The sequence below is a fragment of the Tiliqua scincoides genome, chromosome 3 (genome assembly GCF_035046505.1).
Source record: "Tiliqua scincoides isolate rTilSci1 chromosome 3, rTilSci1.hap2, whole genome shotgun sequence".
NCBI classification, from domain to species: Eukaryota; Metazoa; Chordata; class Lepidosauria; order Squamata; family Scincidae; genus Tiliqua; species Tiliqua scincoides.
Genome location: NC_089823.1, coordinates 175099056 through 175126843, shown reverse-complemented (window position 1 = coordinate 175126843; position 27788 = coordinate 175099056). Strand labels below are relative to the sequence as shown.

General features: G+C 41.7%; 1 protein-coding gene across 1 annotated transcript in view; it reads right to left on the bottom strand.

The window, feature by feature from the left end:
• Positions 1-27788, bottom strand: part of FGFR2 (fibroblast growth factor receptor 2) — a 139211-nt gene that overhangs the window by 103406 nt on the left and 8017 nt on the right. The window contains exons 2-3 of the mRNA XM_066621940.1: positions 24710-24970; positions 260-526 (exon numbers count right to left, since the gene is read on the bottom strand). Coding sequence (XP_066478037.1) covers positions 260-526; positions 24710-24884 — 442 coding nt within the window. The 5' untranslated portion in view covers positions 24885-24970. The remainder of the gene's footprint in view (positions 1-259; positions 527-24709; positions 24971-27788) is intronic.

Sequence of the window (27788 nt, the reverse complement as noted above, 5' to 3'; positions counted from 1 at the left end):
AGATAAATAGGGTTCTACACTATATATGGTATACTGATATATATCAAAGAGCAAAGCAAACCCAAAAGTCTGTGAAGCTTTCTTACAATTACACTAGGGTTTAGCCCAGAGAAATGTTTAAAGAATATTACTTACAACTAGTATATTATTTGACAAATCTTTCTTTATGGTTAAGTTGGATGTGGCTCTATGTTCATGTAGAATTAATACACACTGCCACTGTTTGCAAACAGTAAAAAGTGCATGTTAGCAAACTCACCTGTGATATTTATAATGAAGTAGAGGGTATCACTGTCGCCAATCCTATGAGCAGTGCAAGCATAAAGGCCAGAATCTCTGGGTGTTACGTCTTTAATTCGCAAGTATTCCCCAGTAATCAATGTTCGATTGTTGGGCACCAGATGGACCGAATCTTTAGTCCAAGTAATCTTCATGGCATCTTTCAGTTGACAGTGCAACTTCAGAAGATCTCCCGGAAGTACAGATTGTACATCAGGTTGAGAGATTTGATATTTGGTTGGTGGTTCTGCAAAAGTGGCACAGAAGAGGGAAGGGATAAGGAGATGGGAGAGAAAATGTAGAAGTGTCAATGAAGAACCTTTCGTTGATGGAAATTGTAATTTTTATACAAAAATTCACTCAACCAACTGCTACTTTCATAAAAACGGGGGGGGGGGGAGGGAACTAATGAAGCAGATTTTAATCAGTGTGGCTGACTAAACTGTGGCTGTTCTCACCAGTTTAAGAGAGATATGAAAGTAAGTAAGATCATGACATGGATAAGGTGGACGGAACTGGGTAAGACAGTAACAAGAACAGGGGAAAGCAGTAGACTAGAAAGAAGTATGCAGCACAGTTGTTTGCTACATACAAAAACCCTGATGATAACTTGACAATTGCATCTGATGAAGCTCACTCAGGGCCTCCAAGAGTTCAAACTGAAATAAATTAGCATTTAGGAATTATAGGATGCACCATTTTTTTGGCTAGTACATGAAAGACTCTTGTACATGAAAGTGGACATAAGAAAGACCATAACACAGATCCTTGGTATGGTACCTAATCAGATTACCAATTCTAGACCCATGCATAGTTTATAAACAAAACAATTATGAACACATTACACTAAAAGGCATGCATTTCTTACATCAGTGTGTATAATTTTTAGGGTAAGTGTGAGCAAATCCAAAGGAAATCTGGCAAGAAGTTCTTCAACCCTTGTTTTGTGGTCCTTGGAGGACTATAGAAGCCAATTAGAATTTGGCCTCCTGAAATCACAGATGTGATCCACAGAGGTGGATGTGTTTTTCTGCTTTTACTAGTTGCTTGTTTTAGCAGAAAGCTCCTTCCACACAAGGCTGGCCCAAGGCCAGAGTTGGAGATGTTCTAATCTTCCACACTTCTGCTTCCGCTCCATTCTCCATTCCCTTTTCCAATGGGGAAAGGAAAAGGAGGCAGCAGGTGGGTGGACAGAGGTGGGCATTGCCCACAATCTTCTGCGTAAGATGATTACCACAGGCCAGTCCTGCTCCTACAACAGCACTCTCACTTCATACAAGTTTTCGTAAGTGAAAACATGAGAGAACTTAAACTCTCCAAAGAAATAAAGATGAACACAAACATAGAAGAGAGAAAGAGTAAATATCCAACAACTCCAGGAGGCGATGATCGATTCTGGTCTTGAGACCTCCATAATCATAATCACCAGTGTAGAATCATTGTTTATTTTTCTATATTAAAAATGGTCCTCTTAAACCTTCCTTCAACTAGTACTATCAAAGAAAAGTAATGCGTTTCTTCATTCTCACATAAGACAGTGACAGCTATTCCTCTTGTAGAAGCCTAAACAACATTTTAATACAAATATTAACACTTACCACACTTGGAATTTAAAAGAAGGCCTCAGAACTTTCAGCAGTTCAAAATTCTTTGGCAAGCAAGTCAGCCATGAACTCTAATACACTTATACCTTTTTTTTTTTTCTTTCACAAACTTGCCGGGGTAATTATGGATTCCATCAATCCATTATACAGGTGTTACATTTTGCAGCAAGAGAAGGTTATTAAGGAGAAAAGGAAAGCATTCACCAGATGGAGAATGGGCTTTTTTTCTGCATATATATTTTTTATATCAGTAAAAGGTTAAATCCAAGAAATGTAGCAAAAATATCACCAATGATTTATTTTAAGTTTGCTGATAATTTGGAACAAGCAAGCCTGGTTTACTTTATAGAACAGTAGATGCTATTCAGCACAATGAGCTCATTCTATCTAGTAATCTGGTTTACAAAGCTTAGCTGGGATCAACAATTTACAAGAGGCTTTCAAATGGGCTTTATTTTTCAAAAGACTTAATATACATATATTGAGTATATTATACATGATATAAATAATATACTCAATAACTTGAGTATATACATCAAGTTATAACTTGATAACTTGATATTATTTTATTCAGAAATCCATTGCATAGGGTACCTGACTATCCCACTAAAATTAGCATTACTAACCGATCTAGAAAACAACAAGTTAGGAACATAATACAGGATCATTATTCTGGCAGTATTGATAAGGTAAGATAAAGCCCAATCCTAATGAACTTCCCAGTGCTGCTGCAGCTGTGTCAATGGGGTGTCTGCTGCACCCTATTGGGGGGGGGGCTGGCAGTCACAGAGGCCTCCTCAAGGTTTCCTTACATTTGTCTCCTTACATTGGGACTGCATTAGCAGTGGAAAGTTGGATAGAATTGGACTGTTGGGTCCAATACTTTGCTAAATATGGATTTTAAAGGGTCAATTCAAACTTTTTTCAAAAGTCACATTCGAACTTGTTAATTCAACCTTTAACATTTAAAGCATTTTACTATTATGGGGAATGAAATGACAAGATTCCAAATATTTTCACTGCATAAACAAATAATGTTTGCATGTCAAGAGATATTTTCAGGTAAGTCTTTGCCAAATTCAAATCTAGAAGCATTTAAAGACTGTCACTTTTTATAATGCTTGCCTATAAACTCTCCCAGCACAGTTTTTGATGGAGTGCCCAAAACCAAACAGAGAACAGGTGGGATACTGCATTATCCTGCCCAACTCCTTCATTTGAAAAGTCCTACAGTTTCAAGCTCTTCAGAGTCTCAGCCAACATGGAAACTACAAAACTCTACAGAATTAATCCTTCTCCCACTGCGATATACTGGGCCAAACTAGTAAATACTTTTTATGCTTACATGATATTTAGCACAAAAACTATGAATGATGAGCACCTGAGATGGCTTAGAGAAAGTGTTATGCACCATTTCTCTGGTGGGTGCAGACTCAAGATAGGAGGTTCAATGAATAATATGTTTCAACTCACAATGTTGCCAGATCACATGACTCACCAGCATCACTGCAATTGGCTTGCCTATTCCACGATTAAAGGATCCCTTCCCCCTTTCCAGAGCAATTTCGCATGTTGCAACTTTTGCACTACAATGAACACGTCATGTTGGTCCTTGATAGACAAGGACCTTGACCTTCCTTCAGCAGAAAGTGAACCTCAACATTTTAGCAAAAGCAACCACTAATTACTAGTTAAAACCTTACAAAGAAGCAGGGGAAGTCATTCATTCCTCTTCTTTGCTCACTTCGACTTTAACATGCAAAGAGCGGCTTACTACATTGTGCGTAGCTGCTTGGCGAGCTAATCAACAGTAATATCTTGCCAAGTAGCATGAGGATTATTTCAATTCCCGTTTCACTAGATTTCTGATCAGGTTCTGATGCTTAGAAAAGGTTCCTCACCACTTGACAGAACATTAAAAATGGCTCACTGACTAGGTATTTACATGCACCTAGTCAGGTATTTACATGCACCTAGTCAGGTATTTACATGCACCTGGGTGTCATATAGTAAACTGCCATGACAGACATCTGGTTCGCTTGAAGAACTGAGAATGAAAAAGAGAAATGAAAGTCCCTTGTACTTTCATGTTTGTCTGTGACATATGATTAATAAGAGAGATTCGGCAAGCCATCAAGTTGTCTCCCCCTTTCCCCACTGCCAAAGACTACTGCCTGAACTTATTTTTTTCTACTCTGGAGAAAGCAGAAAGAAATGAAAAGCTGATTCTTCAGCTGTGACAAAGATTAGAAAACTGCCTCATTGTGGCCAACAGCCCAATCCTGATCTCTAGCACCAGTGGTACTAGTGTACCACCAGCACCGGGTGTCATAAAGCAAGTTTACGGCACTCTCCATATAGGGGCCGCTGGCGCTGGCCCAGCACCAGTCAGCTCTGAGCTCATTGCCAGATGAATGCTGCCCAGAGCATGAGAAGAGCTCTGAGTGGTGGTAATGTTTGTTAGGGTAGGGGGGAGGCGTTTTGGGGTGGGATGAGGGGAGGGGAGGGCAGGGGGAGGAACAGGGTGGGAAGGGGTGGGACCAACAGAGCCCTGCTCTGCCGGATCCGATGCTCCATGTTGGGTTGAAAGGCAAAATAGCCAGCGCAGACTGGAGGAGACCCATTGCGCGGCTTGCGCCCCTATCTGGGGAGGGAACTCTGGACCCAAAGCTATCAGCTTTCCAGCACCAGTGCAACCACAGTGCAGCCCTGAGGTAAGAGAACAAGTGTTCCCATACGTTGAGGAGGCCTCTGTGACTGACTCCTTACCACAGGATGCAGCGCACACCCCTTTGGCTCAGCTGCACCAGCACTGGAAGAATTGGGCACTCTGGCAGCTGCCGCAGTGCCCACAGGATGCAGTGGAAGCCATTTTGACACTGATGCTGCTCTAGGCAGCAGATTAGGCTGTCAGACCACCTAGTTCACCTAGGATTGGGCTGTCAGACCACCTAGGATTGGGTTGGTAGACCACCTAGTTCAGTATTAGCTACACACTATCTGACAGTAGCTCTCCAGGGTTTCAGAGAATGTCTTCCCAGTTCTACTTGTTGATGCCAGGAACTGAACCTAGGCCTTCTTCACACAATTGATTAATCCCTTTCAAAACAGGTATGAAAAAGTAATATAATATAATATTAAATATATATTAACTATATTAATATTAATTATATTAATCATATCATTAATTAAATGCAGATCTTAAAAATACATTATTAATACACAGCAATATACATGCTTTATAAATGATTAGCTGCTGATCACTGTTGGAGACAGGATGCTGGAGTAGGTAGATTTTGTCTGGTCCAGGAAGACTCATTTTTTTAAACTTTGTAAGCATACCAATAGAATTGTCTTATCAAATGAACTTTGTGAACAACCAGTCTGACCAACATTACACACACACACACACCCCTGTGGACCCCAATCCAACTAGTCATTTCTTCCATTCTCCTTGGATAGGATTGAACCCTTTTAATTTAATGAAATTAAATTTTTCCAGCAGCTGGTGGGGAAAACAAAAATAAACCATGAAAATATATCAGAGCTGATAAGGGTTTGGTTAGGAAGCTGATTTGTCTCCTATACTAGGAGATGCACAGCTCAAGCCTATGCATGTCTACTCAGAAGTTAGTCCCATTAGAGTCAATGGGGTTTACTCCCAGGAAAGTGTGGATAGGATTGGGCTGGCAATCACTTCATCAATGGCTGATAAGTATTCCCTTCAAATAGCAAGATTCATCACATTAAAAATACAGCCTTTCCTCTTCAGTCAAACAAGAAGATTAATAAATCACTTTCAAAACAGTACCCTTTTTCTGCTCCTGGCCAAGTAAAGTGTGTGCTTGTCTCTCCCCTCCCCCTTTACCAACTGCATGGAAGCAACTTTAAGACTCCTGGTGACTGGTAAAATAGGAAGCGTTTTATTTGGGGAGGGGGAGGAAAGCGGGAAGGTTTGGAGATCGGAAGCGGGGAGTGGAAGAGGGAGGAGGTTGAAAAGAGAGATTTCACTTTGATGAGAAGCGATCCCAGGCTGGGAACTAGGAACCAACCAGACAAGGATCAGCCAGGTTTAAGGACTGCAAGCTGAGCATGCTCAGAAGAGGGCGGAGTGGCAGCAGCCACTCTCGCAGCTGAGCAACTCCCGTTTCTTCTGCTTTAAAAAAAGGCACAGACAACTAGCAGAAGACAGGCTCATATTCTGTCCAGGGGTGTGACTGTACCGCTGCGAGAGCCCATCCTGCGCCTCCCCTTTGAGTTCCTGGCGCCACCCTAAAGAGCTGCACCTCACAGTTTGAACAACACTGGCCTAGCCCATGTTTTTGGATGGAAAACTTGGGTTCTTTAAATAAAGAGTAATTCGTAGTCCAGAATTATGACTAAACAATATAGGCCCTTGTAATAAGCAATATGTCCCGAAGATAAAATTAAAAAAATTCCACAAGATGCAGTAGAGTTCAGTGATGCATTTTAATGATGCTGACAACAAGTAGCTGCAGATAAAATTAAAACATGGCCAACTTCTGGGATCGCATGCCACAATTGACAAAACTTCCCCCTTCAAACATCGAGAGGATGTTTTCTAGGACTGCTGCCCCTAAAATAAAATGAACTTGATGCAGAATTTTAGATTAGCTGTTGAATGAGATACGGACTATAAAATATGTGTCATATTAAAAATCCTACAGAAGTTGTAAGGAGGCATTCAAGAGATCAATATAAATAAAAGCAAATGGCTGTCCAGTTAAAATGCTATCCACAAGAACGTTCTACCACTGGAAACTTCCTTTGAAACATATCCCCAGCCCAGTAGGTTACTACTCACAGCTTCTTTATAATCCATAGAATTTGTCAAAACACATATTGCAAGTACAGCCCTATAGACTGATCAAATGCCTTCATTTCCCCCCCCCCTCAAAAAGAGGGATAATCCTAGAATTATATAATAAATGCTTCTTCACTCAACTAGTGTGAACACTCCCATGCAAAATGGGTGATAAGGCTCCTTATTCATCTGTCTCCATTTGGATCAATCAGAAGACAATTCATGCAATACTTTTGTGGTATAGCTGGATCCTACCAGTAACACTGGAAATGAGGACGTTACATGAGATGACCAGGGTGGCATTTTTACTTTCATGGCAAATAGGTGCACCTCCCTCAAAGCCAGAGATGCAGGCTTGGGAAGTAATCCTACAATCCTCCCACACCCATCCCTGATTTAGCATGGAACATGAGCAAGCAGAAGGAGCAATCACATGGCAAAGAAGGAGCCTATAGATCTACATGTTTCTAGTAATTAACTAGAGCACCACTGAATTAAGAGCTCTTCTTCCCTCGCATACTCTCACTGCAGGGCTAACAAGGCAATAACTTTCTATGTGGCACTGTGATGCTCTTTGGGTTGCCATACGGTTCAATATTGATAGATCTTTCTGAGCTAAGTGAGCTTAGTCACTTCACTGGGTAGGCAGGAAGAAAAGACTTTTGTTAAACAATCAGAAGCTTCATTTTCATCACATTCTTCAGTCAGTAATTTGAGCAAAAAAAAAAAACCACACAGAAAGGCAAACCTGCATTTATACGTATATAAATGAATAGGTTATCTTGGCAAGACTCCATTAGCACATACTATTGATAGTTATGCTTGCCTCACTTATCTCCAACAGTCTCTTCTGCCATGGCACACTTGAAGAAAAGACCCCCCACCCCCAACTTCAGCAGAAACTTTGCTATTGTAGATGCACTTAATTTTTCCTCTGGTATATATAGGAAGGTATCTATTATCTAGGATTCTCCAAGAAGGGTAACCCAAACTTTGATTCCGGGTTCTGCAACTCTGAATGGAAGGGCTGCCTAAACCCATACTGCAGTCAAAGGAGCAGAAATGCATAGCACATAATTAACTCATGGACTCCCTACCTACAAGATGTGGTGATGGCTTCTGGCTTAGATGGCTTTAAGCCATTTCTGCCCAACATTGCATATACGCTACAAGGACCAAAGGTGTACAACTGCGGGCCGGGTAAAAATGGGTTAAAAGGGAGATTAGACAACCTCATGGAGGACAAGTTTGTCCATGGCTATTAGTCATGTTGGCTATGTGTTACCTCCAAATTCAAAGGCCTCTGAATACAAATTGTAGTGGAGCAACAGCAGGAGAGAAGTAGGCCTTCCTCTCCTGTTTTTGGGCTTGCAGAAGGAACTAGACACAGTGGGAAACACAATGCTGGCCTAAATGGGTCTTTCCTTTCTTCTGTCAGGAGATTCACAGCACTTGCTGTGAATCTAGTAACACTCTTGCTACCTAGACAATTGTCTGCTCTACCAGCAGTGAAAAAAGCAAGGAGAATGGAATCAAATTTAAGGGAATAAAGCACAGGGACAGCAAGGACTGGATCATAGTGAAGAGAGGAAAAAGGATGGAGTTAGAATGGTGGGGAGCAAGTGCTAGAGCTGTGTTTCTCAAACTGTGGGTCGCGAGCCCATTTCAGATGGGTCCCCATACATTTCAATGTTAATATATTAGACTTTATGCTACCATGGTATGTGACTGCATTTGGGGAAGTGTTACAAACCTGTACTTTTAACAAGCTACTATGTATTTTCTTTTAACAATGACAGTAAATGGGACTTACTCTTGGGTCAGTGTGGGTAGAATTGCAACCTAGGATTGTTAAAAATGTTCCTGCTCCATGATGTCACTTCCGGTCATGACATCACTTCTGATGGGTCCTGACAGATTCTCATACTAAAAAGTGGGTCCTGGTGCTAAATGTGTAAGAACCACTGTGCTAGAGCTTTCTTTTCTTTCCTCACACATGTGTGCACTCATAGAATGAGATCTTTGCTAGTTTAAAATTAAAACAGAAACACATGGGCAATTTCTCTGATGCGTGCACTCCATTCAAGAAATAAGTCCATTGAGGACACAATAAGAGTGTGTGTGGATGCGCACATACCCCTCTCTTTTTGTATATAATTATATAAAAAGATACAGACTTCAGAACTAGATAGTTGCACAGAAAGTTCATGCATGTGAACAATCTACTTTTCCAGCTGTGCTAGTGAATATTCAGTAAACTCTCTGTAAACATCCTCTGGGATGATAAGAGCCCTTTGCTGCCATGGACAGCCTCACAAAGGGCAGTGACTATTCCCCCTCCCTTCGAAACTTAAAAAAAAAAAGTTCAGTAGCAACACAATGCAAGGGAAAGGAATCTGGCTCTTTCTGAACTCTTTGACAAAATACCAAGTAATACGCTGGGAATTTTAATTATAATACACAAGCAGGAAAATGTGATAAACTCAAGGGTGTTGTTTGTACAGGGGGAGGGGAAGAGCCTGGGAACCACATTATTTCACTACTTAGATTCGGCAACAGATATCTAAAACCGAGAGCAAAGTTTGCTTTTGAGTAGTGCTTGAAATTTGGAAATGCAAAAATGAAGATACTATCATTAGTGATATTTTTTTTATAAAAAAATGGGGGAGGAATCTAAGATTCTGCTTTACAGAGCTTCATTCCAGCCCTGCAAATTTTCTAGGCTCAGTTATAGTTGCAGCATTTGCAGAAGAAAACATGCGGACCAGCAAGTATGTAAAACTGGCTCCCGTTATAGTATCCCTCAAGCATATAACTCATTACTCATGACCAGCAATGAAAAAATCATCACCTCTCCCACCAGACATGCTGTGCTGGCCCTCAGTGTGGACTCTTCAGCTTCAGGCCTCAATCATACAACTCCAGGGATGACACCATTGTTATCTATAATGTAGTATAACCGGCAGATGGGTTAAACAACAGAAACTCAGACTATCAGCCAGCTTCCCTTGCCTGGTTTGCTACTGAAAAATGGGCAATGCTACAACAATGAAATACCCTGACCATCCACGTGTCTTGACAAGAAAGATGTGCTGTCAGAATAGCAAATTGCTCATGTCAAATGTTCCTAGGTTTTGCATGCTATGCTGGTCTATCAATGAGAATAGTAGCACTTGTAGCTAGCTCATCACACCTTGGAATCATTCCGATTCAGCATACTGTTCGACATCCACAAAGAGTAGACGTGTTGATTGCATGTCATGCTCAAGGCAAGTCTCTCAAAAGGCAAAACAACAACACCCCATACACAAGAAGGGCAACCACTAGAACAGCTTTTTTCAACATCTGACACCTGCCATACCACTTCACATGGTCCACCTATTGGAAATACTATTGATGTCATTGCCAGTTATCTCTGGATTGGGAGGCCAGACACAACACAGCAAACATCAGTAAGAGACTCAAGGTAGATGAAGGGGCTTTTTCAAGCACACAAAAAGCACACACTGGAGTTCTGCCCACCAAGCCAAACCTCCTGCTACTGCCTGTTGCATTGCATTGCTGGTCTAGTTACCTGGTGGTTGGGCCTGGGGGTCCCACAAGTGCAAGTACCATTGGTTGAGAAACACAGTAGTAGAATATTCTCAGCTGATTCTGAGAGCTCTGCTGCAGTGGCGGACTTCCCCAGCCCTGTGCCCATGGCAAAGTTTCGCAATGGTGACCCCCAGCGACATGCCGCCACCCCCATTCGCAAATTCGCCCGCCCCAGTCACCACAACATTCTGGAGCCTTGCGTGACTCCAGGATGCACCAAGGAAGCCTCCTGAGGCTTCCCGCAGTCTTAAACTGTGCTTCTGGCAAACCAGAAACACAGTTTCCGACCGCGTTGGGAGCCTTCTGCGTAATCCTAGAGCAGTACCTTATTTGTCTCATGGTACACTGATAAGTGTGCACACTAAAATAGTCAAGGCACACTAAAATAGTCAAGGCATGCCATCAGTTTTTGGACAATTGACAAGGCACACCATGCTGTTGGTGGGGGGCTTACATCCCCCAATGGCCCTACTAATAAATGACCCTCTCCCAAACTCCCACGGCCCACCTGCAGACCATTCATGGCACACCAGTGCGCCACGGCACAGTGGTTGAAAATGGCTGTCCTAGAGGCATGCGGAACTCCGCATCTGGGGCATTTTCCCCATTCAGTGAACAGCAGGTCCACTACTTCTCTGATGCTCTGTGAACTTTTACGTTTCAGGGACAGGCTGTAGCTTGGTGGAAAAGATTCTCCTTCGCACACAGAAGGCCCCACGTTCAAGCCTGGACATAGAACAAATCCTACCCAAAACCCTAGAGAACCACAACACAGTCTGGACTGACAACTCTGAGCTATATAGATGGATGATCTGACTCAGTATAAAGCAACTTACAGTACTGAAGCAGGAGCAAAAAGTTTAGCAATCTTTTCACTGTATGCTGTGTTGGTCATATTATAAAAAAGGCAGCTTATACATATTGCAAATGAACGAATACAAAAGAACCAAAGGATGCATTCATACAACAAAAACCACAGCTTAGGTATATATGGGACCTAATTATGCAGCAAAATCTTCACTTGTTGATAAATTGTGCTGAGGGTCAAGTAGTGAAAAACTCATGTGTAAGGTGTAACATGTGCAAGGATCAGCCTGATGTTGAATTCCTATGAGAATGCCTGTGTTTGTGTGTGTACACACATTCACATGTACAACCCTCCCTTGCCACAAAACCACTTTTTAGTGTAATTTTTTCTCTCAGCATGACAGTTATCAGAAGTGTCACACACTAGGAGACACCATTTAAAAAGCAGTGTCACTCATGTCACCATGAGTGACAGCATGGACAGGGGAGAGGTTTTGTTCTCCTCTGCCCTTCCTACAGTTTATCCAACCATTTCAGTGATGCAACAAGTCTGAGAATCACAACCATTATGATCAAAAACCGCTAAGACTAAGCATTGCCTATTATTTCTTAGGAGGCATGCCATGTGAAAAGAAGTAGATTGGTATTCATATTTGGGTAGCCCAACCCTACTGGGTGTTTATAGCTTCAGATCTCTCCCCAAGATCGCACAAGATCCAAGATGGCGGCACTTGCCATCTTGAAGAAAGGAGCCGTGACACTTGCAATTTTGGGAACCGCTGACATAGAGGGTAAATTCAACTCAGTTTTTAATGAATCCAATTCAAGGCAATTTGGAAGACTTCCCAAGGCACAGAAAAATCTATTAAAAACTGGAAATCAAGAGGCCTTTTCTACAAAATTATCATCATTTCCAAAACAACTCCTCCCTGTAGACATTTTCATTCTATTAAGTATGCATACATTGTGAAAACATTCTCTTTACAGATTTTTCCAAACAAAACATTTATTTAAAGCAAGTAATCTCTGAAGTTAAATGTCTAAAAAGGAAGATTAAAATATTCTAGCAAAATTGGAAAACTAGGTCTAGAAGATATTAAAGCTATTCCCATACTCGTCTCAGTAACACTAACTGTTATTGAGTTAGTGTTCAGTTAGTAAATGTACTAACTGTTCATTTACTATGGAGTCTTGAATTCACTTTGACTTGCAGTCATGTCAGCATTTTCACGATAAACTCGACTTTCCTGAGTTTGTAGTTAAACCTGCCTGTAAAAGTTTATCAGACTGAAATTTAATTACAAGTTCCCAGGCCACGAGAAGCTATTCGAAAATTAGAAAAATGCCCATTTTAATCACCTGCTCATGGGAACTAACTAAAAATGAAGGAATCCAAGCAGGCTGTGCATAGGCTGCCACATGAGGAGTCATATGGAGTTATGTAGTTGATACACTGCTGGCCAAATCTGTTGCCCCCACACAGCAGATGTTGAGCATCCCGTGCAGCTATTCCCTATGTGGAAATCTGTTTCTGCATACCAATGTGTTCACTTGATTGGACACCTTTTTGCCCTAGTCTTTATCCATGGTTGTCAGGGGACATCAGTAGATATTAGTAAACAGACTGCATGCATCCTTATTAGCTACTCTCTCATTAAGGGTATCTTCCCCCTAAACCTTTGTCAGAAGGTAATTAGCAGGTAGTGATGAGTAACAAATTTAAACAAACTTCACCCTGAATTACCAATACGTAATTGACTCCCTGACTTGAACATAAAATGTGAATTCTAAAGCTCAACTATTCAGCATTTGAAATGATATTCAAATAATTAAGTGAGCACACTAGGCTTATAATTCAGATTCCAGCAGTTTGATACTACACAGCATCATTCCACCACATCTTGAACTTCAGTTCAAATATGCTGATTTCTGCAGAAAAATAGGCAATTCAGCATTGTGAAATTTAATATTTTATATGGCCAATTGTCAATATTTAAATATGGCAATATTTTATATGGCCAATTCATTTGAACTCTACTTCATATTTGTCCCTTGTTCTTGTGTACTTCTGTAGCATCTACAATTAAATTCCATGACAGAAAGTTCACTAGATTGAGGCCCATGAACATATGAATGGATTCAATTCAATGTATTAACATAGAACTTCTTTGAAAAGAGGCACTAGTCAATTTCAATTTCAATTTAAGACAGGAGCAGCCCAATCATAATCCTTTCTGGAACAGACAGGCCAGCTGGCCTGCCCCATATCCAGTAAAGAGCTGGGGATGGCTGCCCTGCAACTCGAGGTAAGGGGAATTAATTCCCCTTACTCTATGTCACTTGGCAGCTCCCCAGTGGGGCTACTCAGATCTGTGCCACCAAAATCGTGGTGCAGATTCAAGCAGGCCAGTGTAAGGAGGAGGAGTTAGGATCCAGCTTAAGTGTGGGATTCTGGTACCACCACCCTCCTGGGGCCAGTCCACCCACTCGACCACTTGCTGCCTGCCCTCCCCCTGTCCCAGGAGTCCCTGTCCTGCCCTTCCCCTGCATTCCCCAAACCCCCAATCCAGCCTAGGGAGGCCAGTGTGAACTCACCACATTCTGTCAGCGCAGAGGCTGGATCTGGCCTCCATAAACTGGCACATGTCATTGCGCCAGTCCAGCCAACTCACAAGTTGCCACAGGTGTGCCTTAAAACACATTTGTAACAGTACAGGACCGGTGCAACAAACTTGCACTGGTCCAGAAAGCGCTACCTACCCAGAGGAAGGGTACAAAAGTTCCCTTCTCCTGAGGAGCTGCCAGCATTGTCCAGGTTGCATTCAGGATACAGTGGCAGCCATTTTTGGTGCCGCTGTATCCCTGGGTGCCGGGCAGCTCATGATTGAGCAGCCTGTCAATAAGACATAAGCTTAAGTTGTACCTTAGAAAGATTTTAAATAATTCAATTTAAAAAATAAAACAAAGTTTAATATAGTGCGATTGCATTTTTAAAAAAAACAAAACCACAGGCAGCTTGTTTAAATATCAGCTGAGAAGGAAGAAGAAAGTTTAATGCTAAGAAGAGGCCAAATTAACTAACCCAGCAGGTTTCTCAACAGACAACATGGGTGAAAGAAGGTCAAGAGTGAGCTTGCTATTTATCAAATGCATGTCTAAACTAATTATTCAGTTCAGCTACGTTGCCTTTCAACCTGTGTGCGCAGTCAGGTCAAACCTCCCATCATTAGGGGTTAACTTAATTAGGATTCTCTATGGCATGACTTAGATTTAGAAAAATCAGGTTTGGAAGCACCTCTTGAGACACAAGGATCCCTCTTGCACTATGGAGAATGACTTTCAACTGCTGCTTAAAAGAAGTGCCATCAAAAATATAAACCACAGACGGTAATAACTACACCTTGATCTCATTTCTATATGGAAGAGACTTCACAAGGTGATTTTTCCCAATCTGAAGATGTGTTAAAACACAACCTTGCGGGGGTCTGACCAATATTTATCACATTCTCTAACATTTTTTCCATATGTTAAAAGATGCATATTCAGAAGAAATCAATCATACATAAATAGGACAGTGAAATGTAAGCTCTTAGTCATTTTATAACTGAGATGCTAATAAAATTTGCCCTAACTGTACAGAGTTCCACTGAACAAAATGAACATGTACGAACGTGTACAATATGAGGACTGCGCTGTCAGAACTCTTTGACTGACGATATTTGGCTATATGCAAATATGGAAGATTAGAAAAACTCTGCATGCTTATTTCACAAGGGCACTGAAACATGATGGCAGCCAGGAATTTGAAATAATTTCCAGTCAGTGATCAAATTACAGGAGGGTCAGGGAAGCATGGCCCCTCTCTTTTGGGATGGCCCCCTTAACTACTGTTTTCAGACAGGAATGAAGAGGACACGTTTGGGTAAAATTAGAGAGAGATTCCGGGAGCTGAATGTGTGGATTTCACTTTCCCCCCATAATTAGAGGACTATTTCCAGCCCTGTAAAAGCACTATTATTTCAGTGATGCATATGGGAAAGGATTCTACCATGAGACTAATTATTTTAAGGAGTTATTAAAATTTAAGGATTATTAAGGAAAGATGTGGGGAATTACTGAAGTTATACATCAGAAGCTAAATAGTAGAATCCATTGTTAATTCTTTACAGACTCATAATTATGGAAAGAGCTAATATGTTCTCAGAACTTGAAGTCAATGGCCTTGAAAAGATAAGACAAAAAGTTTAGGATATTTCCCTGCCCAATTCCCATCCTATAATAGTCCTTCAGAGTTCAGTTATGGGCAGTCTGTATATCATTAAAGATGCGGTGGCATCACCTGATAGGTTGGTGACTGAATAAGCCTATGTTATAAATTTACATATATTTTTCCAGTCCATTGGTGCTGAACATATAGTATTTCAGGGATGGCGTGTGTGCAATTTTCCAGTTAGACATGGCTGTTTCTGAAATGTTTCCTAGATGACCAGCAGTTAAATTGACGTTTAATTCACATTTCATATGCATCTGGAAGACAGCAAATGGTTTATTCATTTCTGCCCCATTCCCTATAGATGCGTACATGATATTTCAAGATTGGATCTAGTCAATCTAGTCCAGTGTTTCTCAAACTGTGGGTCAGGACCCAACCAGGTGGGTTGCGAGCCAATTTCAGGTGGGTCCCCATCCATTTCAATATTTTATTTTTAATATATTAGACTTGATGCTACCATGGTATGTTACTGCATTTGGGCATCTGTACTTTTAACAGACTTCTCTGTAAATGCTTTTAACAATGATAGTAAATGGGATTTACTCCTTGGATAGTAAGTGGGATTAATGATATTAAAGGGATAGAAAATGGGTAGGATTATAGCCTGGGATTGTTAAAAATTATCCTTCTTGATTATGTCACTTCCAGTCATGATAGCACTTCCGGTGGGTCCTGACAGATTCTCATTCTAAGAAGTGGGTCCCAGTGCTAAAAGTGTGAGAACCACTGATCTAGTCAAGCTACACTGAAAACATTCCAACAACAGTGAGGTTGCAATCCTGCACAGACTTGCCAGGGAGTAAGTCCAACTGAAATCAGTGGGAGTAACTTCTGAGTAGACATGAATAATATTGTGTTGGGAGCCTCTTCCCTCAATACTCATGTCGAACAAAATCATTTGTAAGTATGGTTCAGAAATATCAATGAAAACAATTATGACCAGAGATTATTGTGTTCTCTAAAAATGAAGAAGGATCTTCAATTTGGGAGGGGACCAATGCAGACAAATTCCCCTTTTTATCTCAAGTGTGGAAACCTTTGTAGAGAAATCTTAAATGTTCAAAAATGACACAAGAGTCCCACAAAGTAATGCCACACAGTGCAATGGGGAAAGAGATAATATACATTCCTTAACTTTCTCTCATGCATGCATCACATATTTTGATTATTTTTTTGCAACCCTATGAACAAAATATGTATTGTAGCCTTGCTAATAAGCCCACAAAAGTTACACGCTAACAAAAACTACTGCAGACACTCGAGTATAAGACAATCTCACAGATAAGTCAAAGGCAGGTTTTGAGCCAAAATCATGGAATTTTCTATGATCCTTGGATGTCAGGGGTAAAACGTAGGGGGGTGTCTGACTATGATTCTGGGACTCCCCACTGATACCAAGACAGGCAGGTTCTCTGGTCCCTATACTAAAATGGCATAGTTCTGTGTTTGTAGATGGTAAGCTCTAACACCCAGTGGTTGCCTGCCTGCTTGCTGCCCGATTGACATGCTGGCTGGTTGAGAACTGGGTCTCTGAAGGAGAGCTGTTGGGACAGGCTAAGAGGAAAGTATGGCAAGGGGAATTTTTTCAATCTGCAATTGTACTGAGTTTATAGCTAGCAAGTTTTAAGACCCAGCGGCAGCCTGCCTGCCCTCCTGCCTGCCAGAGTCCCGAGTACGAAGCTTCTCCCTGCAGGAAGGAGCTACCGGGAGAGGTAAAGCATGGCCAGGCGGAACCTGAAATTGCCCAGGGTTCACTCATGCCTGCCGCTCCTCTGGGTTTCTCCTGGCTGCCGGGGCACCCCTGAACTGCCCTGACACCTGAGTGACCCTCAGATGGAATAAGGAGACAATCTACGCTGGATTTTTTGGTAAAGCTTTCTCGCCTTATAGGTATCTACGGTACTTACTAGCCTGCCCACCTATACAAACCTAAATAAAGATTTTCAGTCCAAATGAAGAAAAAAAGGAGCTGATGCCATGTAGTTGCTAAGAGACTGGCACAATGAATCAGTAAGTCTCTTGCTCAAATCTTACCTTTATGGGAAATAATCATAATGCTCACCTACCTAACAATTGAAAATATTCAACAAGACAAAGTTATGCACAGTGTCTTGACATTTCTAAAGGGCTATACAACACTAATAATAATGATGCACATTTATATAGCACTTACAACCTGTATGGTAAATAGGTATTATTATTCCCATACTGCAACTAGGAGGCCAAGAGGGCGTGGTTTGCCCAAGGCCACTTTGAGAGCACATGGCCAAGGCAAGATTCAAACCAAAAAAGTCCTGATCTGCAGCTTGGTCTCTTAGCCTGCTATGACATGCACACTCATGAACCGCCTTTGGTTAAGCTTCCATGCTTTGCTCACCTGGAGGATATTTGTACAGTCCTCAGGTAACCAAGTTAATAGCTACACCTGCCTATAAACCTAGAATAGCTAAAAAAAACATACAAATAAAAAAACACAGTGGATTAGATTCTTGGGATTCTAACAATAGCCAGAAGAACCCTGAAAAGACATTTGCTAACAACACAGTACCAAGCCGTGCAATTAGTCCTGCTACACTGTAGGACTTCACAATAGAATGCAGTCATGTAGCAATCAGTGTCAATTACGATTCTGCTGCTGTGGTGAGCATGCCTGGAAACAAAGGCTGCAGTCCTAGGCACACTTACCAGGGAGTAAGACACATTGACTTAATTCTGAGAAGACCTGCATAGGACTGTGCTGAAAGTTGACACTACCAGATGCAACAGCATGCTTACAATAAACGTAAGCCCCTGGGCAACAGTGTTTTGTGGGCCGTAACAGCACTCAAAGGCTGATCTCAGGACAGGGTCTCATCAATTCACAAAGAGAAATTAAAAGACAATTTAAGGACAAGCAAGCAAAGAACCAGGGCAAGATCCACACATTTAAAAGTATTTGGCCAAAATACTCCGCCCAAAATTATGCTATATAATTAGATTTAGTGAATTTGATGTTGTATCTGACTGAATTGAGGGTAACGAACTGACAGAGTTGACTGTATAAACAATTCCTGCCTTCAAGTATCTATTCAATCAGGCATTCTACCTGCCAAGATTTCGAAAGTTCCTGAAGGTGTGTTCAAACAAAAGCCCAAATGGCATCCTTGCAATTCTTTGCACCACTCCTATAGTCACACTTTCATAAATGGTTTTGCTTCACAGGTAAAAATCTGTGGATGAAGTCTTTAGCCAAGTGAATTCACAAGATTCTTGTCATGAATTTAGAAAAGCTGGAGTAGCACTGTGTACATCTATGCTAAAAGACAAAGCAACGCATTGAATTTCAAGTGTTGTAATATATTTTGGACCCCATAAATGTTCTGCGAATGAGGCATGTAATGATGAAAAAGACATCAGTATCAAAATGATTATAGCTTCTAGATGAGTCATTTTAGTGTCTGAATCAATCATCTGAAAGTAAGACAGTTGTTAGGTTGCATTAGGTGAAGTTTTGAAGATATTCAATTAACACAACTTTCTTTGCTGTGCGTGCAAATTATTTGAATTTGAAAAACAACCCTAGCAAAATAAAATGAATCAGAACATTTTTGCTGAGGTCTTTTTAAATTAAATCTCAAAATTTGCATTTTAAAATGTGATTAGTGGATTAATTGTGTTATGGTAACTAACTCTGAAATCCTATTCTTTCCTATTTCACTTTTCTATTGAATTTCATTTCTCAGTAGGAAACTGATGGTTTAACCTTCTCAGAGAAAGGACTTATTTTCCCCTTTAGGGAATTAGTGCAGTGATGTACCACTGAGAACCAGCAATGACAACTGTGAAAAAGTGATGTTTTCCAATATGAAGCAGCAGATCAAGGAGATACTTTTTTTTTTTTACAGATTTCATAATCATCCCACACTTCTCCCTTTCTTCTTTCATACGGAAACTCTTATTGTGCTATTAGCTTTGGAAGGCTGTTTTCTCTCTGCAAGTAATTTTCCTGTGTTCTCACATCTGAAATTGTTTCATGTATATCAACGACATTTTTGCTGCGAGGAAAAGTTTTAGCTTGTTTTTCAATAATGCCACATGCTGATAGGATCAAGATTTTGTTCAGAGAATATCCATTCCAGAAGCAAGGTGCTTTAAAAGCACACTATCTTAAAAGGCCTAATCAGAAAACAAAGCTTCCCTAAACACACAAATCCTACCATGACGACCCCAAAGGTGGATTTCTCCCTATACTGCAACATTCTGCATTCAACTGTACGATCATCCCTTCTGTTTTGAGCCTATGATCAGGAGATTTCAGAAACCGCACAAAAACAGCCATATAGCGAATGATGGTACAGAGCCAAAAAGCCTACAGAATCTTGATTTTTAAACAACTCATTCAACTTCCTTTAGAAAAACTTAATAGCTTTCAAGAGAACCTTGAAAATATGTGAATGATTTCTGCTAAAGGAGATGAAGAGTAGATATCTTTCCTCGGTGATAAAAAGTGCCTTCTTCACTATCTGTTCCTCCCATTCACCTGCAGATGTTGCAATATGCCTTCCTACTCCATTAACATCACACAACCGTCCCTATTCTTGTTCCTCTGCTACCTTGGTCTGCATCTTTGGCTGCCTCTGGTGGTGAAAATTCACAGCACGATCAATGATGTGAACAGAATAATGCCTAAACTATATATTATGCAAGGGGAGGTGGTAAACGGAAGTGGTAGAATTGTGGAACTTCTCAATTCAGAGCTCAGGGAGGAATCATACTCTTGCAAAAAAGACAACCACCCCCCAACAAGTACTGGCGGAAAGTTTGAGGATAGACCTTGATAGGAGAGGACTATGATTCCTCACCTGTAGTCTGAAGGAGGGCGGTCCAGAATTCTATTACCCCAGATTACAACCTTATTTTGTATAGGTAGATTTGGTCTAAGTTGTACTAATTATTACATAAGTGGAGTGGGGCGCTTGACACAGAGATGTCATTTTCAGCAATAGTCCCATGTTTCTTATATCTAGTTTCTGTTCTGTTCTGGACCTTTTGGATAACAGAATTTAGGGCCCAAACATATCCAACATTCCAGTACTGATGCAGCCGCACGGCAGCCCCAAGATAAGGGAACAAACTGCCTCCCCACCACAGAATGCAATGCATGCCCCATTGACATGGCTCCATCAGCACTGAAAAGTTGGATAGGATTGAGCCCTTAGATCAGGGGTGCTCAATAGGTGGATCGCGATCTACCGGTAGATCGCGAGGCAAAATGAGTAGATCGCGGAGCTCTATCTCTCCAAACTGTTAATATGTCAGTTTCGTCTAGTGACTAGACGAAACTGACATATTTAGCTGACACTAAACTGACACTGAAACTGACACTTTAGCTGCTCTTCAGGCATGCAGCAACAAAACTGACGAAACTGACTAGACTCCAGCAGGGGCTCCATACATTAAAGGGGGTGTCTGTCAGACACTTCCTTCCCCCCTGGTAGATCTCTGGGCCTTGCTGGGTTTCAAAGTAGCTCTCGAGCCAAAAAAGTGTGAGCACCCCTGCCTTAGATCATTAATTCTACACCACTAATCTTTAATTAATGAAGATATTCCAGTAAACAGTTGTTCTGACAGGTTTCTATTATTTGACACTTTCTAAGCATGACAAGCAAAACACCAGACACACGTTTCACAAATGTTCAGTATCACTATAAATAGAACTATTTATAATGAGAGATCTGCCTTGGAGGCAGAAGGTACCAGGTTCAAGCCCTGGCAACCCCAAGGTTAGGAAAGTCCCCTGCCTGAAATCCTGAAGAGACACACAGTCAATATTGAAAATACTGTACTGAGCAACATGGAGCAATGGTCTGACTCAACAGAAGGGTCTTCATAGATGTACTTCCCTAAAGGACTCAGCTGAAGACACGCGACTACAATGTTTTCTAGAAATGCATAATTCAACCAAATTGTCAATGTAAATAACTCTGGGAATCGATTCTAAACCTCTGGGAAAATCTAATACTAATGAGTAAGCCAAAAGAAAAAAAAAATCAATTATGCATTCAAATATACTGAGAGCAGGGAGAGAGAGAAAAAAAAAACACCCCAAGCCATATTATCCTATGATATACAGAGGCCAAATCCCCCAAACAAAGCATCTGGGAGAGGACACATTTCATGAACATTACGCTGACAAGATTGTTTTGACAGTTCAGTTAATATGAATGTGTTAGCTCATTGTATTACAAGATAACAGCAACCATATTAAGAATGCACCGACCCCCTTACTGTGAGGCACAGAGGGTGGGAGGAGAGGATGGGTGGGAAGGCCCATGCAGCATAATAAAAGCATTCGTACTTCCAATAAATTTCATGTAACCTAAAACACCACCTTAAAATTCTATAAATATTGCAGCTTGAAGAACGTGAGAGTTGGGGTGCCCCTCACTGAATGTAAGCTCAAAACGTAAAACTCAAAATGATTATGGTTGGTTGGCAACCTTCAGTCTCGAAAGACTATGGTATAAGCCTACAGCACCCGGTATTTCCAGGCGGTCTCCCATCCCAGTACTATCCAGGCCTGACCTTGCTTAGCTTCCAAGATCAGACAAGATCAGGCATATGCAGGGTAACAGTTGCTGCTGATTATGGCAGCATTGGTTCAGACACAGTAACAATGTAAAGTGTTGCCATCTTTCTATATTTTCTTTGGAATGAACTGACAGTGAAGCTTCTGCATGGAGTACAGCATCCCGCCCCCTCCCCGTGCATGCACTGCAGGATTTTTCTGTGGCTTTGAGTCAATAAGTGAAAAGTTGCTAAAAAAACGTGCAGGAACCAAACACAGGCACAAAAAGAATGAACCATGGTTCACATTTGAGCACAACCTTTCAGCATACAGCCATGGGTAAAATGCAGCCCTATATGTCCGGTTTTGGATGTCTCTTGGGGTTGCCATTGCCTCCTTCGTGAGCAATACACAAAAATGAGCAGTGTCCAAGTGGAGGACCCTGCTGAATACTGAGTGCAGGGAGGAAGTCAGGGGTCAACCAGGTTGGGCATGGATTGGACACTCATCAGAAGGCCCATATGGCTGGGATGGACCCACAGTGGCAGTAGTATCAATGCGCCAATGAAGATTGCACAGGGGTTGCCATGGGGGGAGCCAAGGTCAAGCCTTTGTCCCACGGTTCCCAACATTAGGGTTGTACACAGCTTTGTACATTCTGGAGCGCACCTTCTGGCAGCACCAGGAACCCCTTGCAGGTCTAAATTCTTCTCCACAGAACTGCTTCTGCTTAGGTTACTCGCCATGGGGTCCTCTGTGCATACAGTTTCTGGCAGCACAATTTCAGGGCCTCCGGACAACAAGATAAGGGGCTTAAGGCAAAGGTAAAAATCCTCAGGAATTCTTGGAGGGGCACAGAGACTTTGGGAAGGCCAAAGCATGATCAGAAGAGGGAACCGATGGTAGAATCTAGTTACACAGATAGCAATGAATCCAATAAAATGGTACTCCATGGTCAAATAATTAAGATAAATCAGCATTAAACATGCTACATGCAACTCACGATACAGATAAACTCACCCCAATTAATGGCAATGAAACTACTTTTGACAATCTTTTGAGATGCGTTTTCTGTTTAACATACTGTCACCAGAATACAATACATACAAATGAACAGAAGTGAATGAATACCTACAAAGCAACAGAAGCTTTTTATGCTTGAATTACATGTTTAATTCTACTGCTATGAAATAGTATAGGAAGCTAAGCTGACTGTGAAATTTTGAACTTCAGACAGAAACCAACAGCAACTCATTCTTGTGGTTTAGAAACCCTTGTCTCTTTGAAAAGGACAAGGACAAAAATCTGTGTGCGCCCCACATAGTCTTTATTTGTCCCACTGATCTCACGCTTAAGGTTAAGCAAATGAGCAAGAAGGGCTTCCAGAATCAAAGCACAGATCAAATAAAATACATCAAACTATTTGTAGGCTTAAGCTGTCAAACAACTAACTGAGCCCTCCGCCTTGCAAGATATACACACCTCCTTAAACAACCATGTGAATAAGCTTAGGTAAAATGGGAAACATGCACTTTCTGGTTTTAGAAGCAATTATGCACAGAAATATTTGCAAAGGGTGATCCTAAGGAGTCACATTCACAAAGAACACATTCTTTTTAGCTATGCCCCCTATACTGCATTCATAATCCTGTTTGCTCTTATGACTTCCTGGTCACATATGAACCTGTCTTATAGTAAGTCAGGCCATTGGTCCATCTAGCTCAGTAGTTTCTATGCTGGTTGGTGGTAACTCTCCAGTATCTTAAGTGAGTGTCTTTTCACAAGGCTACATGGAGATGACAGGGATTAGCCCTGGGACCTTCTGATTGCAAGACATGGGCACTACCAAAGAGGTACTGCTCAATCCCCAAACAGGTCCACTTCAAATACTGTGTTCACAACCTATCATCTCTCAATTACAACTAGTAGAGCAACAGCAGTGGTAACACTATAAACTTCAATAAAAATATATTTGTACATGAATGTTTCCAGTAATGACAAAATACCGGTGGTGAGCACTGTTCTCCCTAAGAAGTATAGCTGCTCACATCATAAGAACATAAGAAGAGCCCCGCTGGATCAGGCCAAAGGCCCATCTAGTCCAGCTTCCTGTATCTCACAGTGGCCCACCAAATGCCCCAGGGAGCACACAAGACAAGAGACACAACCTGCGTCCCGGTGCCCTCCCCTGCAATCTGGCAATCAGAGACAGCCTGCCTCTAAAACCAAGAGCTTGCACATACCTACTATGACTTGTAACCCGTAATGAACTTTTCCTCCAGAAATTTGTTCAATCCCCTCTTAAAGGCATCCAGGCAAGATGCCATCACTACTTCCTGTGGCAGAGTTCCACAAACTAATTACACGCTGGGTAAAGAAATATTTTCTTCTGTCTGTCCTAACTCTCCCAACATTCAACTTTTGTGGATGACCCCTGGTTCTGGTGTTATGTGAGATGGAAAAAGAGTGTCTCTCTATCCATTCTGTCCATTGCCTGCTTAATTTTGTATGTCTCAATCATGTCCCCCCTCATGTGCCTCTTTTCTAGACTGAAAAGCCTGCTGCACACAGCTCAAAGCAGCTACCTAGAAGTTGGTGGTGTTCATCACTGAACATCCAGATGCCCCACCCTGCCACCACACAGTCATGAAAGGGCTCAACATAGCATGCACAATCCTTACAAGGATCACTTAGCGTAAGCTCACTTTGCTCTTTAATGATACACAAATTTCCTCTGAAATACCTGATCCACTTTACAACCAAAGAAACCTATGACTCACCTACAGGTTCCAAAGTGGTATCTTCACCAACTAAGTTGTATGACGGCCGAGCAAATGAAAATCCAGCCATGGTGAGCACCACCAGGCAGATAAGGCAACATGTATTCCAATTGACCATCTTCTCAATGCCAGTCCCTGGTCCTTTTCCATGCCTCCATGTGGACTTTAATCCCATCTGAGCTCTTCTAAACAAGCATGGACTGAAAGCAGCACCTTAAGCCTTGATAAGTATCTTCTTACTCCCAATTGCTGCTGATTCTCCTGAGGGGAAGCAGAAAAAGAGAAGAACTGGGTTAAATAATTGTCCTAATAATTAAAAGTTCAGCACTGAATTATACTCCAACAACTCCCAAGTGTGTTTCCATTTTTATCATCAATTCAGGCAAACACAGACCTCTTCCACAAGGTCATAAACTGGACTGGAAGCGAAACAGAAGTAGTGTGTGGGTCAGGAATTGGGATATAAGCCTATATGAAGAAAGAAGGCTGGAGAATAGAAGGAGCTGGGGAAGCTCTAAGGCAGAAGAACAGGAAGTTCATCTGGGATCTGACACTCATGTGTTCAAGTTCCACCTATCCTGTGAAATTACAGAGCAAATTCAAACCTATAGAAATGGTGTTTGGTACAGCCCTTGCTGGATTAACAATTCAGACTATAGGCAGAGAAATCACGTGCTTCTGCATCAAAAGCTACCTGCAAATGAAACAGCTGGAAAGCCACTGGGAAAAAGAAAATAATTTCAGCCTAGATTTTCCCCAGATGCACTAACTTTGCATGTACAGTAAAGGAGGAGGATGTTTGGGGGCATATGCTATAGCCCTTCTCCAGCCAGAAGTCCAAGAAGGATGGCACTAGGTACTCCTCTTGTATGTTTGAATAACTCTACGATGTGGCCATGTATACACAGCTTTCTCTCTTTCATCCTTAATTCCCCATCTGGAAAACAGTAATAACAGTGACCTACCTCCAGAGCTGTTACGAAATAAAACAAAATACAGATTGTAAAAGTGCTTAGTTCTTCTAATTTGCAATGCAAGTGACAATGACATAATATGCAACTATTTAAAGCTTGCAAATGCCCAGAAACATATTTGGCTCCTTATTCTACTCCCCCCCCACACACACACACCCTGGCCTCCCCCTTGAGAGTTATACAAGATATCCCAGTTTTCAGTTGAAAAGCAAACATCAAGCATTAGATTCTGCCAAACAATCATCAACTACGTAGAATTCTAACCAGGAAACATTAATCAAGCATGAAGAGGTGTGGACTTCTCAGATTAACCCAAATAGCCATGTTCTATTTATAGCAATGTCCTATGTCAACGAACGGGAACAGCATTTCTCAGTATTTGTCCCCCACCGTACCACTTCACATGGTCCACCTATTGGAAGTACCACTGGAGATAACCAGTGGTGATGTCATCACCAGTTACTTCCAGATTGGGAGACATGACGCAAAATAACAAACACCAGTAAGAGGCTCAGGGAAGAAGGGAGGGCTTTATCGAGCATGCATGTACCACCAGACACCACCTCAAGTACCACTGGTGGTAGGAATACCACTGGTTGCGCAACGCTGAATTAGAGCAACAATTTTGAACCACTGTGCTCGATGTGCCGCAGGAGTTTGGGGGAGGGTCATTTATGAGTAGGTTCATTGAGGACATGAACCCCCCACCAGCAGCATGGTGGGTCTTGTCAAAAAACTAACGATGCACTTTGATAAGTTTAGGGCCTTGACAGTATGCTTCAAGATGAAAAAGGGTTTAAAATCACTGAAGTAGAGGGACCCAGTCCATCTTTTTTAACAGATATGCCTTGAATTTGAAAATTTTCATTCTACACTTAAATTAGTGGGATATTGTAACTGCATGAAAGAGGTTGAAAGGGAGGGTAAAAAGAGTCCAGTCTCTCCAGAGTGCATGGAGGCTGCTTAAAACAACAGTAATAGAGGCCCAGCAGAGGTGTATACCGCAAAGAAAGAAGGGTTCCACTAAATCCAGGAGGGTGCCCGCATGGCTAACCAGCCAAGTTAGAGAGGCTGTGAAGGGCAAGGAAGCTTCCTTCCGTAAATGGAAGTCTTGCCCTAATGAAGAGAATAAAAAGGAACATAAACTGTGGCAAAAGAAATGTAAGAAGGTGATAGGGGAGGCCAAGCGAGACTATGAGGAACGCATGGCCAGCAACATTAAGGGGAATAATAAAAGCTTCTTCAAATATGTTAGAAGCAGGAAACCCGCCAGAGAAGCGGTTGGCCCTCTGGATGGTGAGGGAGGGAAAGGGGAGATAAAAGGAGACTTAGAGATGGCAGAGAAATTAAATGAGTTCTTTGCATCTGTCTTCACGGCAGAAGACCTCGGGCAGATACCGCTGCCCGAACGGCCCCTCCTAACCGAGGAGTTAAGTCAGATAGAGGTTAAAAGAGAAGATGTTTCAGACCTCATTGATAAATTAAAGATCAATAAGTCACCGGGCCCTGATGGCATACACCCAAGGGTTATTAAGGAATTGAAGAATGAAGTTGCAGATCTCTTGACTAAGGTATGCAACTTGTCCCTCAAAACGGCCACGGTGCCAGAAGATTGGAGGATAGCAAATGTCACGCCTATTTTTAAAAAGGAAAAGAGGGGGGACCCGGGAAACTATAGGCCGGTCAGCCTAACATCTATACCGGGTAAGATGGTGGAATGCCTCATCAAAGATAGGATCTCAAAACACATAGACGAACAGGCCTTGCTGAGGGAGAGTCAGCATGGCTTCTGTAAGGGTAAGTCTTGCCTCACAAACCTTATAGAATTCTTTGAAAAGGTCAACAGGCATGTGGATGCGGGAGAACCCGTGGACATTATATATCTGGACTTTCAGAAGGCGTTTGACACGGTCCCTCACCAAAGGCTACTGAAAAAACTCCACAGTCAGGGAATTAGAGGACAGGTCCTCTCGTGGATTGAGAACTGGTTGGAGGCCAGGAAGCAGAGAGTGGGTGTCAATGGGCAATTTTCACAATGGAGAGAGGTGAAAAGCGGTGTGCCCCAAGGATCTGTCCTGGGACCGGTGCTTTTCAACCTCTTCATA